Here is a 12911-nt window from a genome sequence, read left to right on the forward strand (position 1 = left end):
CTGTAGCAGCTCTGCAGGTCGAAGAGGTTTTTTTAACTCTGATTTTATTGATTAGGAAATTGAGGTGTAGAGAAGTTAAATAACTTGCCAAGGTCACTAAGTTAGTGAGTGACCTACTCAGTGTTAGGACCCAGCTCAGTTTGACTCCTAAACTCTGGTTCTTTCCACTGCATTACACTGTAGCGAATCAGAAGCTCGTTCTCTGTTGCCGGTGCCCTAATGATCTGTGCAATCCCATTGCACAGAGGAAATAACCCTTCTGTAAACCAACACATCATCCTTTCATCCCCCATGGAGTTGCTGGCATGTCCCAGGTGCTAGGTCCAAGTTTCAGCTCCCTTCCCTTCATTTTCATGGAAGGGGTGCTGGTCACTGGTGGCCAGCTGAGCCGTGAGGTGGAGGGGCCCAAGGGGCAGGCACTGCCACTCAGAAAGCAGATGTGGCCCGCGATGGCAGGAAGAGGCTAAAGGAAACAGTGTTATGTGTTCTACCTATGCCCGAGTGGTCCAGGAGGGCTGAAGGCAATGACGGCTCCTTTACCAGGCTGTTAATCATTTAGCCTAACATAAGGGTCAGAGCTCTAAACTGGAAGCCAGAGAACTACAATGACGTTCTAGCTCCTCTGCCTCTTGGTCTTGTGACTTGGACATCTGTAACTCAGTGTCCACATCTCACAATTGTTACGAGGCCCAGATGAATGACACAGACAGAAGTGCTTTGTAAATGGTAGAACTTCGAGTGAACATGATTTCTATTTGTATATTAGTTGCAGCTCTGAGCTTAATTACAGCTCCTACTATAGAAAGAAAGCATTGAAATAATGTAATCATATATCAGGTTTCTTTCTCTTGGTTTTTTAGATTATCTGGTGATCTCAGGGCCTCCTATTTTCATTACCGTTGCTACTTTTCTTCCCGATTTCCTTAATCTCTTCTCTCTTCATCCTAAACACTGCTGCCAAGTGCCCTTCTGTCTAAAACACACATGCAATCGTGTCACTCTTTTTACTGAAAGGACAAGACCATTCAAAGTGTTCTTATTTCCTAGTGATCCAAGTCCTTACCGTGGCAGTGGCATCACTAGCGTCATACACGCTGTGCTGTAAGCCCATTGACCTACCTGCCATTCCTCAAATATGCCCAGAGCTGTGTTGCTTCCATTGCTTTTATTACACTGTTGCCGCCTTCACTGTGGTCCAAAAAAACGACTGGAGTGGCCACATCTCACCTTCACCAGTGGTAATTCTTCCTCTCCTGGGAGGCCCAAGTCCAGTCATCTGCACCGCGAAGCCTTGGCCCAGCTTCCCAGTGTCACCTCATCCCTCCCTCCCCTTTGATTCCACAGCACCTTGATTTGTCCCAGCTTCCCAGTGTCACCTCATCCCTCCCTCCCCTTTGATTCCACAGCACCTTGATTTGTCCCAGCTTCCCAGTGTCACCTCATCCCTCCCTCCCCTTTGATTCCACAGCACCTTGATTTGTCCCAGCTTCCCAGTGTCACCTCATCCCTCCCTCCCCTTTGATTCCACAGCACCTTGATTTGTCCCAGCTTCCCAGTGTCACCTCATCCCTCCCTCCCCTTTGATTCCACAGCACCTTGATTTGTCCCAGCTTCCCAGTGTCACCTCATCCCTCCCTCCCCTTTGATTCCACAGCACCTTGATTTGTCCCAGCTTCCCAGTGTCACCTCATCCCTCCCTCCCCTTTGATTCCACAGCACCTTGATTTGTCCCAGCTTCCCAGTGTCACCTCATCCCTCCCTCCCCTTTGATTCCACAGCACCTTGATTTGTCCCAGCTTCCCAGTGTCACCTCATCCCTCCCTCCCCTTTGATTCCACAGCACCTTGATTTGTCCCAGCTTCCCAGTGTCACCTCATCCCTCCCTCCCCTTTGATTCCACAGCACCTTGATTTGTATCTCTTTCATGGATCATTCCATCTTGTATCCGAGTTAGTGGTGACTGTGAGTGTGTTCCACTGGATCAAAACCTAGAATGTGCCTCGCTCATCTCGTGATCCTTCCAGGCCTCCATAGTGTTTTGCACCCAGTGGACACTCACCCAGTCTCTGTGTCATAGAGTTGGGTGCCATGGTTGTCTTTCCAGACCAATCAAGCACACTATTCGATGAGCTTACCACTCAGCACAGGGAGTCAACTGAAGGGGCTTGGTTCTATAAACTGACGTTGTAGAAGGGCATTTACCTGTCTTTCATCAGATTACTGTAGATATGAAAGGATATAAGACAAAAAGGGAAAAATCCTAAAACGATAGAAATTTAGGTCAGGCTCAATAGCTTATACCTATAATCCCAGCACTTTGGGAGGCAGAGGCAGGAGGATCACTTGAGCCCAGGAGTTTGAGACCAGCCTGGGCAGCATAGGAGCCTCCATCTCTACAAAATAAAAAATAAAAAAATTAGCCAGGCATGGTGGCACACACCTGTAGTCCCAGCTGCTTCAGAAGCTGAGCCAGGAGCATCACTTGTGCCTGGGAGGTCAAGGCTGCAACAAGCCATGATCATGCCATTGCACTCCAGCCTGTGTGATAGAGTGAGATCCTGCCTCAAAAAAGGGTGGGGGTGGGTAGAAATTTAGCATTATTGAAATGCGGCATTCATTCAAGTAGTGAAACATTTTTCTCTAGAAAAGAGACTTTTCACATAGAGCCATATAGCCCTAAGGAATTAGAAGTGTGAGCGTGTGTGTGCGCATGCGCACGTGTGTGTGTGTGTGTGTGTGTGTGTTTTATGCTATAGTGTTCTATCTGTTCATCAATTTACACTTCCTTTAAAATATTTTAGGATCCAGCTCAGTCTTCTGGTTTTCATCCTTCAGGGTCTGTGGTTGCAGTCGGAACACTCACTGGGAGGTAAGTCCATGCCAGCAGGGCTTGTGCTTGCAAAGCTTATGGAAAAGAGGCCTGTTGTTTCTATTTCCCCAGGAACAGGCCCTGCTCAGCTCTTGGCTGCGTGTTCGCAGCTTCTAATGACTTACCAAGAATTAAGTTAAAAGCAAAACTTGAAACAGTGGCCCATTACATTTTGATCCTTGGGGAAATCTGAGGAAAGTTGTAGACACTCTCTCCTGGAAAAGGACCCTCTACCTCCACTAGACACACACACACTTTTCTTGTTTGTTTTTTGAGACAAGTCTCACCCTGTCACCCAGACTGGAGTGCAGTGGCACAATCACAGCTTACTGCAGCCTCCAGGGCTCAAGTGATCCTCCCACCTTAGCCTCCCAAGTAGCTGGGACTACAGATGTGCACTGCCATGCTTAACTAATGTTTTATCTTTTGTAGAGATGCAGGTCTCACTGTGTTGCCTAAGCTGGTCTTGAACTCTAGCTCAAACAGTCCTCCCACCTCAGTTTCCTACAGTGCTGAGATCACAGGCATGAGCCACCACACCCAGCCACACACACATTTTGCCTACAGTGTCAGAGGATTTGTGGAGCTTCTCAAGCTCTGATCTTTAGTCTGTGGGAGGAGCCTTGACTTTGGAATGAAGCAAGAAAACATTTCAAAGTGCTGAGCGTTTAAAAATGCTTTTTCTACTCCTGGGCACAGTGGCTCACACCTGTAATCCCAACCCTTTGAGAGGCCTAGGCAGGAAGATCCTGTGAGGCTAAGAGTTCGAGACCAGCCTGGGCAACATAGGGAGACCCTATCTCTAGAAAAAATTTAAAATTGAGCTGGGTGTGGTGATCCACACCTGTATTAGCTACTCAGGAGGCTAAGGCAGGAGGATCTCTTAAGATCAGGAGTTTGAGGCTGCATTGCACTATGATTGCACCACTGTACCCTCACCTAGGCCACAGAGCAAGACCTCATCTCTTAAAAAAAAAAATTAAGGCCGGGCACGGTGGCTCAAGCCTGTAATCCCAGCACTTTGGGAGGCCGAGACAGGCGGATCACAAGGTCAGGAGATCGAGACCATGCTGGCTAACACGGTGAAACCTCGTCCCTACTAAAAAACACAAAAAACTAGCTGGGCGAGGTGACGGGCGCTTGTAGTCCCAGCTGCTCGGGAAGCTGAGGCAGGAGAATGGCGTAAACCCGGGAGGCAGAGCTTGCAAGGAGCTGAGATCCGGCCACTGCACTCCAGCCTGGGCGATGGAGCAAGACTCCGTCTCAAAAAAAAAAAAAAAAAAAAAAAAAAAAAAAAAATTAAAAATAGAAAATAAATGCTTTTTCTAGCTTCGCTTTCAAAATTTTAGGAACCGCCCAGACCCTGAGCCTCCAATTGAGTTAATACCTATTCACCTGGCACCTCCTACATGCGGGATGGTGATCTGCGTTTGCAGCTCAGCTTTGCCACTTAGCAGCAGTGTCTTTGAGCCAGTTACATAAGCTTTCCAAATTTGTTTCTTTTTCTGTAAATGGTGATATTCCCTGCCTGGCCGTGTTGCACTGAGGATCGAAGGAGACAGCGTGCAGAGCACCTGCCGAGGCTGCCTGTTAGGCACTGCAGGGGTTATTATTATCATTGTTTTCCGGGTTTTGATTGAACCTTTATGCTGGTCGTCGTACTGCATACATTTACTGTGGTTTCAGTCAAATATTTTTCCTCCCACCCTTCCTCTCTAAAAAGTGTAGCACTTAGATTCTGTTGTTATGACTGCACAGCCTATATGGGTAGAGAAAGGGTAGCCCTTTGTAGGTCATAGGCAGCAATATCTTAAGTATTGGGCTCCACATATCCAACAGAATTCTTCATGAAAACATCTGTGTATCCTTACACGCAGACACACACACACACACATACACACACACACACACACACACACACACACACCACCTCCCAGTTGACTCCCTTTGAGAAAGCTGAAGCTTCTAACGCATCAGGCCCCCACCTTCTGATGACTGGCCTCCCAGTAGGCTGACAGATGCCGGCATACCTGCTGTATGTGTAGGACACGGTGACAGTGCTCAGAATCACAGTGTCCTGTGGTGGAGGAGATGGGTCGGGTCACCTAATCCAGCCCCTCATCTATGCCTCTTGCCATTCAGGTCCTAGGTTGGGCTTAGCTCCTGATGCTGTTGATTTAACAGGATACTACAAAACCATGTTCTAATCAGCCCCAGCCTCTACTAAGGTTAAATAGCACATTAAAGGTAAATGGTTGTTGAAGATGCAAGAAATCGGCCCTGAGAAGCAAAATCCACATTTCTGGGGGTCAGGACCTCTGACAATCCTTGGCTAGAGGGCTCCTGTGGAAGACAAGGGACACTCACTCTGCAGTGGACATGCTGATGGGATGTCCTCACGCAGCTTAGAAACTGCAGCAGCAGGGAGCCCGCATTCCATTTATCCTTAAAACACCAGGGGCTCACCACCACCCCTTGAGAATCTAACAGGCAGGAGAGTTCCGTCATTCTGATGTTAACACACGTTTAATGGGTACTGTGTGCTTATCAGAGGATACAAAGCACTTCCACGTCCATTATCATTCGACTTTCATATTGAGCCTGCAAAGTAGACCTGGCTCTTCTCCCCATCTCACCACTGAGGAAATGGCCCAGCGAGGTGAAATTTTAAGACCAGTCCTCCACTCCGATTTCTCCCATTTGCTCTGTGCTTTCCTTCGCCCTGTTGGTTGCAGGCTAGCATCCCCATAAGGCCTGTACTCTCAGCCTGCTCTGTCTGCAGCACCACTGGGAACACCACCACCCTGGAGCTGTCCCAGCCCCGTCCTCCTGCATGGTCCTGCTTCGCCCTGGAAACCTGGGTGAGCTCTTGCAGGTGGCCCTTCACTGCTTCCTCTCACCATATGCCCTGGTCCTAGGTATTGGCATCTTCCCTGCCCAGAGCTTTCTCTCCATGTGTAAATGACAAAGCACAAACACAGAGAAACCATATCATAGTGTTGATAACAGCATAGTTTTGAATGCCAGCCAATATACTGTTCCTTTCATTAGAAAATGCTTTTATAGGAAATTTTCTTTGAATAAAAGCTGGGAACAAGCTTTCTTATTAAGCAAATTTCGAGTATTTATTAAGCTTTTATAATTAATAATTTTTATTCATCCCACTATTATAATAATCTTCATTTTCTCACTAAACAACTTACTGTGCTTTTTCTCATGTTGACAACAGGTGGTTTGTGTTTGACACAGAAACAAAAGACTTGGTCACCGTTCACACAGATGGAAATGAACAGCTCTCTGTAATGCGATACTCACCAGGTTAGACTCCAAACCATTCAGTACTTCATTTTTTTAATCAACTTTTATTTTAAGTTCTGGAGTCCACGTGCAGGATGTGCTGGTTTGTTACATAGGCACACGTGTGCCATGGTGGTTTAATGCACAGATCAACCCATCACCCGGCTGGGCGCAGTGGCACACACCTGTAATCTCAGCACTTTGGGAGGCCGAGGCAGGCGGATCACAAGGTTAGAAGATCAAGACCATCCTGGCTAACACGGTGAAACCCCGTCTCTACTAAAAATACAAAAAAATTAGCTGAGCTTGGTGGTGGGCGCCTGTAGTCCCAGCTACTTGGCAGGCTGAGGCAGGAGAATGGCCTGAACCCGAGAGGCGCAGCTTGCAGTGAGCCAAGATCACACCACTGCACTCCAGCCTGGGCGACAGAGCGAGACTCTGTCTCAAAAAAAAAAAAAAAAAAAAAAACTCATCACCCATGTATTAAGCCCAGCACCCATTAGCTGTTGTTCGTCATGCTCTCCCTCCCCCTCACCACCCTCCCGCAGGCCCCCGTGTGTGTTGTTCCCCACCCAGTGTGCCCATGTGTTCTCATCATTCAGCTCCCACTTACAAATGAGCACATGCGGTGTTTGGTTTTGTGTTCCTGAATTAGTTTGCCGAGGATAACAGCTTCCGGCTCCATCCATATCCCCACAAAAGACATGGTCTTTTTCCTTTTTATGGCTGCATAGTATTCCGTGGTGTATATATACCGCATTTTCTTTGTCCAGTCTACTATTGATGGACATTTGGGTTGATTCCAGGTCTTTACTATTGTATCCACTACTTTAAAATCCCAACAGAATTGAGATTCTGTGTCCGTGTCTTTTAAGAAAAAATTTCACAAGCCTCCTCAGAGTACATTTTAAATTAGACATGCACATAATTGTGGCATTTAGGTTTCTTTTCCCTCCTTTGGGTCACTATGCTTGTGTTACGGAGAATTTCAAACATAGACAAATTTAAACAGAATAGAATAATGAACCCCATGTACTCATCTGCCAGCTTCAACGATGATCAGCTCTTAGCCAGTTTCCTCCGTCTGTAGCCCTACCCACTGCCCACCTCCCATATTCTGAAGCAGTTCCCAGACATCTCATCATCTGTTAATAATTGTATATATCCCAAAAAGATAAAGACTCTTTTTAACAGCTTTATTAAGGAATAATTTACATACAATAATGAGCCATTATAAATGTACAACTCATCAATTCTTCATACACTTGTGGAGCTATGCAACAACCATCATTGCAGTCCAGTTTTTGAACCTTTTCGTCACCCAAAAAGTTTCCTCCATGCCCGTTAGCAGTTCACCTCCACCCTCACCCCTGGTCCGAGGAAACTACTGATCTGTTTTCTGTTTCCAAAAATTGCTTTTTCTGGACATGTCGTATAAATGGATTCCTACAATATGTAGTTGGTTGCATCTGACTTCTTTCACATAGAATCATATTTTTGAGATTAATCCATGTTACTATGCACATAGCAGTAGTATATTCCTTCTAATTGCTGGGTAGTTTTCCGTTTTATGGATATATACTACATCTTGTTTATCCATGCATCAGTTAATGATGGATTTTTTTTTTTTTTTTTTTTTTTTTTTTTTTTTTTTTTTTGAGACAGAGCCTCACTGCAACCTCTGCCTCCCAGGTTCAAGCCATTCTTCTGCCTCAGCCTGCCGAGTAGCTGGGATTACAGGTGCACGCCACCACAGCTGGCTAATTTTTGTATTTTTAGTAGAGATGGAGTTTCGCCTTATTGGCCAGGCTAGTCTTGAACTCCTGACCTCAGGTGATCCACCCACCTCAGCCTCCCAAAGTGCCAGGATTACAGGCGTGAGCCACTGCACTCTGGCCTTATGGATTTCGATTGTTTCTGGTTTTTTATTATTATGAATAATGCTATGAACATTCATGTGTATGCCTTTTTGTGTTTGTTTTCATTTTTCGGGTAAATTCTTAGGCGTGGAATTGACGAATTGTATGGTAAACTTATGTTTAACATTTAATGAAACTTCCAGACTGCCTGTCCTGTTTTGCATTCTCACCAGCCGTGTGCTAGGGTTCTAGTATCATCACATCCTCCCAATACTTGTTGTTGTCTTTTTGATTATAGTCATTCGAAAGAGTGTGTAATGGCATCTCATTGTGGTTTTAATTGGTGTTTCCCTAATGACTACTGATATTGAGCATTTTTTAATGTGCATATTAGTCATTCCAATACTTTCTTCGGTGAAATATCTGTTCAGATATTTTGCCAATTTCTAATTGGGCTGTTTGTCTTACTGTTAAGTGGTAAGTTCTCTTTATATATTCCATATATACAGTTTTTGTCAGATAGATGATTTGCAAATATTTTTTCTGAATGTATGGCTTATCTTTTATTTCTTTCTTTCTTTTTTTTTTTTTTTTTTGAGACAGTGTCTTGCTCTGTCACCCAGGCTGGAGTGCACTGGCACGATCGTGGCTCACTGCAGCCTCAACCTCAGGTCCAAGCAGTCCTCTCACCTCAGCCTCCCAAGTAGCTGGGAACACAGACACACACCACAACACCTGGCTAATTTTTGTATTTTTGTTAGAGACAGGGTTTTGCCATGTTGCCCAGGCTGGTCTTAAACTCCTGGGCCCAAGTGATCCACCTGCCTCGGCCTCTCAAAACTGCTGGGATTATAGGCGTGAGCCACCATGCCCAGCCTTTATTTTCTTCATGGGGTTTTTTAAAGCACAAAAGCTTTTAATTCTGACGAAGTTCAGTTTATCAATTTTTCCTTTTGTGGCTCATGCCTTTGGGGTTATATCCAAGATCACGACTATTTCCTCGTGTGCTTTCTTTTAGAAGAGTTGTTTTAGCCCTTACATTCGAGTCTATGATCCATTTGAGTTAATTACGCAAGAGTTACAAGAGTGCACAAGACTTGTGTCTTGTGGATGGTGAGAGGGAAGAGCCTGTTTGCTCTGCATAGAGATATCTAGCTGTCCCAGCACTTTTTGTTGAAAACACAGCCTGTATTATACGTAATATTTGCAGACCACAGCTGACCACAGGTTACTGAAACCACAGAAAGTTGTTTCAGTCTTATTATATTAATATCACTATATTTTATTAATTTTCCTCTGTTTTTCTGAGGAGAAAAAGCATTCAGTCTTTCATCCTGAGGGATAAAGATGCCCCCTTCTATTTCTAATTTGTTTGGAGGTTTTAACGTGACTGGGATTGGAGTTTATCAGATGTTTTTTCTGCATCCGTTGGGATTATTATGTGGGTTTCATCCTTCATCTTATTTTATTAATATCACTACATGTATTAATTTTCAGATGTTAAACCAACTTCACATTCCTGTGATAAATTCCACTTAATCATGGTATATAATCCCTTTTACATATGTTTGTTAGTATTCTATTAAGGATTTTTGCCTCCATGTTTCTAAGGGATATTGGTATATAGTTTTCTTTCCTTGTGGCATCTTTGTGTGTCTCAGTTATGAGAGTACTACCAGCCTTCCAGAGTAAATTAGGAAGTATTCTCTCCTCTGTTTTCTGGAAGAGTTTGTGAAAAGTTGGTTTTATATTAAATATTTGACAGAATGTATGTGAATTTGCTGTAACCAACTGGGCTTTTCTTTGTGGGAAGGTTTTTAATTACTAATTCAATTTCTTCTTATAAGTCTATTCAGATTTCTCTTTTTTTTTTTTTTCACTCTGTCACCTAGGCTGGTGTACACTAGCACGAACACAGCTCACTGCAGCCCTGACCTCTTGGGCTTAAGTAATTCTGCCACCTCGGCCTCCTAAGAAGCTGGGACTGCAGGCATGCACCACTACACCCAGCTAATTTTTTTAGAGACAGGGTATTCCCATGTCTCTAAACTGAAACTCCTGGGCTCAAGCAGTCTTCCTGCCTCAGCCTCCCAAAGTGGGATTACAGGCAGGAGCCACCAAATTTCTCTATTTTTGCTTCATGTAGTTTGAATGAATGATTGGGCAGAGGTTATGCATAAATAACTTAGGCCAGTAAGGCTCCGTCCTCTGCCAGTGGCTCTGTGGGCAGGTAGAAGGGCATGTTCAAAGTTCAGGCCATTTCCATGTGGACCTGGCTTTTGCTTTCCACTTGCCCTTTTACATCTCCTCTATGCACATGTGCAGACTCAGACTGGCCGGAAGGGTGTCTGAATAGCCAGGATCCTTTCCTGCCTCCACTGTGCATGCACCAGCCTCCGTATCCGCCAGGAATACACTCACCCATACAATAACCATAACCTCAGGTGAGTAGAAAGCTTGGCCCTCCCCACCCAACTGCCCTAGAGATGGGCATTTCCATCCCAGTGCCACTATTGTCCCGGGCTCCATATGGAGTGAGCCCCTTTGCAACAGGCACGTGGTCCTCAGAACCTGCTCTTCCCTGCCAGGACCCCTGTGCTGGCCCAGCTGCTGCGAAGGAGTGAGGGCAGCCCAGGGAAGAACACGATAGATTCACCCTGTTTTTACCTGAAGTTGAGAAGGTTTTCAAACATAAGCACTTCTCAGGTTTTCATGTCTCTGTTCAATTTACAGAGTGTGGAAATTGTTGTTTTTGTCAGTTCTATAGAATTTCATAATTGCCTTATGGGGAGAGGATTGGCCAACCTTCCCATTTGGCCACAGCTAGAAGAATTGCCCTCTTATTTTTTGGGTTTTTTGGTTTTTTTGTTTTTTTTTTCTTTTTCTTTTTGAGATGGAGGCTTGCACTGTTGCTCAGGCTGGAGCGCAGGGGCACAATGTCAGCCACTGCAACCTCTGCCTCCCAGGTTCAAGCGATTCTCCTGCCTCAGCCTGCCAAGTAGCTGGGACTACAGGCTTACACCACCACGCCCGGCTAATTTTTGTATTTTTAGTAGAGACAGGGTTTTGCCAGGTTGGCCAGGCTGGTCTCAAATTCCTGGCCTCAAGTGATCCTCCCGCCTCAGCCTCCCAAAGTGCTGCAATTACAGGCATCAGCCACTGCCCCTAGCAGCTCTTTTTTTTTTTTTTTAATGGCTTTTTTATTGTTAGAGATGAAGTCTCACTATGTTGCAGGCTGGAGTGCAGTGGGTACTCACAGACGTGATCATACTACCCTACAGCCTCAGTCCCTTGAATAGCTGGGACTACAGGCATGTGTCACTGCACCCAGCTCTGCCATTTTTTTTTAGACAGAGTCTCACTCTGTCACCCAGGCTGGAGTGCAGTGGCGTGATCTCGGCTCACTGCATCCTCCACCCCCAAGCTCAAGCAATCCTCCCACCTCAGCCTCCCGAGTAGGTGGGACTACAGGCATGCACCACCACACCTGGCTAATTTTTTTGTATTTTTAGTAGAGATGAGGTTTTGCCATGTTTCCCAGGCTGGTCTCGAACTCCTGAGCTCAAGCAATCCACCCCCATCTTTGGCCTTCCAAAGTGCTAGGATTACAGGCGTGAGCCACAGCACCAGACCTGCCCTCTTATTTTTAATATAACTACAGTATCATTGTCTCCTCCCCAACCCAAATTAGCATTGATGTCTTAATATCATCAGATGACCAGTTGCATGTTCAAATTTTCAATTTACTTTTTTTTTAACAATTTGTTTAAACCAGGAAGCAAAAAAAGGCCCACACAATGATAGTTGGTTGATATGACTTACTAGTTTCTGTTAATCCATAGGTGTTCTCTCTCTCCCTCTATTACAGTAAATTTGTTGATGAAACTGACTCATTTGTCCTGTAGCATTTTCCACAATGGATTTTGCTGAATGCATCTTTGTGGTGGTGTTTCACGTGTTTCTCTGTCCCCTGTATTTCCTGTAAAGTGATTTCTGGATATCGAGGCTTGGTCATATTCAAGCTCTATGTGTATTGCTGTATTTTTCCTTTAGGAGGCACATAATGGCTTTTTCTCACTTTTTGTGACATTAGCAGCTGTTGATACCCAGTGCCAAGAACCATAAATGTTGCCAACTATTGATTTACATGTTTAGCTTTTCTTCTTCGTTTATTAGATATAGTACTTTCATGAAGAGAAACTTTCCTTCATCTACTATTTTGGTACTCAGCGGTAGAGTTCATATAGGAAAGTCAGGATTAATGCTTGATTTCATTCACTTTATTTTTCAGTTTCTGAGATAATGCATTTGCTTTCTGCTCCTCTAACAGTCACCAATCAGTGGTGGTGGTGGTAGTGGTGGTGGTGGTGGTGTTGGTAGTAGTGGTGGTGGTGGTAGGTGGTGGTGGTGGTGGTAGTAGTAGTGGTGGTGGTGGTGGTGGTTGTGGTGGTGGTGGTGGTGGTGATATTGGTGGTGGTGGTAGTAGTGGTGGTGGTGGTAGTGGTGGTGGTGGTGGTGTTGGTAGTAGTGGTGGTGGTGGTAGGTGGTGGTGATATTGGTGGTGGTAGTAGTAGTGGTGGTGGTGGTGGTGGTTGTGGTGGTGGTGGTGGTGGTGATATTGGTGGTGGTGGTGGTGGAGGTGGTGGTGGTGGCACTGGTAGTGGTAGTGGCGCCAGCAGTGGTAGTGGTGGTGGTTGTGATGGTGGTGGTGGTGGTGGTGATATTGGTGGTTGTGGTGGTCGTGGTGGTGGTGATATTGGTACTGGTAGTGGTGGTGGTGGTGGTGGAGGTGGTGGTGACGGTAGTGGTGGTGGTGGTGGCGGTAGTGCTGGTAGTGGTAGTGGCGGCAGTGGTGGCGGTGGCAGTAGCAGTGGTGGGTGGTAGTG

At 45.5% G+C, this 12911-nt stretch overlaps 1 protein-coding gene across 6 annotated transcripts in view; it reads left to right on the forward strand.

Annotated features, from left to right (window-relative positions):
- EML1 (EMAP like 1) overlaps positions 1-12911 on the forward strand; it is a 211863-nt gene that overhangs the window by 185872 nt on the left and 13080 nt on the right. For all 6 annotated transcript variants that reach the window (XM_010353665.2, XM_010353666.2, XM_030931466.1 and 3 more), the window contains 2 exons: positions 2802-2869; positions 6099-6187. In XM_010353665.2, the coding sequence (XP_010351967.1) occupies positions 2802-2869; positions 6099-6187 (157 nt within the window). The remainder of the gene's footprint in view (positions 1-2801; positions 2870-6098; positions 6188-12911) is intronic.

This window comes from Rhinopithecus roxellana, chromosome 5 (assembly GCF_007565055.1).
Source record: "Rhinopithecus roxellana isolate Shanxi Qingling chromosome 5, ASM756505v1, whole genome shotgun sequence".
Classification (NCBI taxonomy): domain Eukaryota; kingdom Metazoa; phylum Chordata; class Mammalia; order Primates; family Cercopithecidae; genus Rhinopithecus; species Rhinopithecus roxellana.